Genomic DNA, 1,676 nt, shown 5'->3' with positions numbered 1-1,676 from the left:
TTTTTGCTGCAGCATATTTGCACTTTTAGAAGTTGCTGCAGCGGAAACATGTTGCTGCAGACTGCTGCTGCAGCAAAGGTGTTACTGCTGCAGCAAGGGACTGCCGCTGCAGCTGCAGTAGAGGCACGTGCGCTGCAGCAGCAGCAACAGCGCCAAAGCGCGAATGCAGCAACTGCGAGCAGCAGTAGCAGCAGCAGCAGCAGCAGCAAATTCTGCTGCTGCTGCTGCTGCTGCTATCACAGGGAGCAGCAACTCACCTAAATAAATCCCTAATTGCCTTTTCTGATTCGCCGACCCACTTGGAGAACAGCTCCGGCCCCTGCAGAGCAATGAAACCCTAAAACTCCCATGTCCCAAACTCTAAACCCTAAACCCTAAACCCCAGACCCTAGACCCTAAACCCTAAACCCTAAACCCTAAACCCTAAACCCTTCGTGAAGCGCGGATCGCCGCAGCTGGTGCTGAGGGTTTATCAGGGCTTCTTAGGGTTTCGAAGGCCCGTGGGGGGCGAGCAGGGCCTAGGGTTTAGGGTTTAGGGTTTAGGGTTTAGGGTTTGACCTTGACTGAGAGGAAGTTCATTTTGGACTCGGTGGCGACTGCCTTGGCGAGGAGGGTTTTGCTGCAGCCGGGGGGCCCGTAGAGCAGCAAACCCTTGGGGGGCAGCAGCCGCAGCTGCTGGAAGCTGCTGCTGTGGCTCACAGGCCACTCCACACATTGCTGCAGCAGCAGCTTCGCCCCACAGTAGCCCCCGATGTCTTCCCAGGTCACTTGGGGCACTTCGCATGCAAGGGCTTTGAGGCCGGAGGGCCTCACAGCCCGCAGCGCAGCAGCGAAGTCCCCGCGCCCCAGGGCCCGCTGCTGCTGCTGCTGCTGCTGCTGCAGCAGCAGGCTCTTCCGCAGCGCGGCCGTCGCCGCCGTCCGCAGCAGCAGCGCCAAGTCCGCCGCCACGAACGCCTGCGTGTTCTCCGCCACCTGCAGCAGCACAGCCAGCAGCACAAGCGCCTGCTGCTCGCACGATCCGCGGGAAGCAGCAGCAGCAGCAGCAGCAGCAGCAGTGGCAGCAGCAGCAGCGGCTACTGACTTCTTTGATGTCGGCTTCCGTGAGACAATGCGGTATGTTCCGAAGCATCTTGCGCAGCATCAGCAAACGCTCCGCAGCAGAAGGCACGCCGAGCTGCGGCACCAAAACCAACAGCAGCAACAGCAGCAATGCCAGCAGCAGCAGCAGCAGCAGCAGCAGCAACGCCAACAGGAACACCCAGGAATTCAGTCCGTGAACCAGCGAAGTGCCGTAGGTTCAGAGCTACATATGCGACCCCAGCATCAGCAGCAGCACCAGCAGCGTTGCAGCAGCAACAGCAGCAACAACAGCAACAACAGCAGCAGGCAGCAGGCAGCCACAGCGGGAAGCACCACCAGAAGCAGCCTTAGCTGCACCAAAAGACCGACTCGAGCAGCAACCGCACCAGCAGCAGCAGTACCTTCATCTCATCATCATTATCAACAGCAGCAGCAGCAGCAGCAGCAACACCCTCATCATCATCATCATCATCATCATCATCATCATCATCATCAGCATCAACAGCAGCAGCAGCAGCAGCAGCACCAGAACCCTTATCATCATCATCATCATCATCATCATCATCATCATCATCATCATCATCATCATCATCATC

The 1,676-nt window shown here is 58.0% G+C and overlaps 1 protein-coding gene across 1 annotated transcript; it reads right to left on the bottom strand.

The window, feature by feature from the left end:
• Positions 1–257: 257 nt before the first annotated feature.
• ETH_00036590 (uncharacterized protein) lies at positions 258–1,141 on the bottom strand (the record flags this gene model as incomplete). The annotated part of the gene is made up of 3 exons (XM_013380010.1): positions 258–319; positions 559–972; positions 1,082–1,141. Coding segments are annotated over 3 exons (536 nt in total), but the record flags the coding sequence as incomplete, so codon positions are not given.
• Between the last annotated feature and the right edge of the window lie 535 nt (positions 1,142–1,676).

The sequence above is a fragment of the Eimeria tenella genome, genomic scaffold (assembly GCF_000499545.2).
Source record: "Eimeria tenella Houghton genomic scaffold, Eth_scaff4313, whole genome shotgun sequence".
NCBI classification, from domain to species: Eukaryota; Apicomplexa; class Conoidasida; order Eucoccidiorida; family Eimeriidae; genus Eimeria; species Eimeria tenella.
This window is presented reverse-complemented; position numbering and strand designations above follow the sequence as displayed.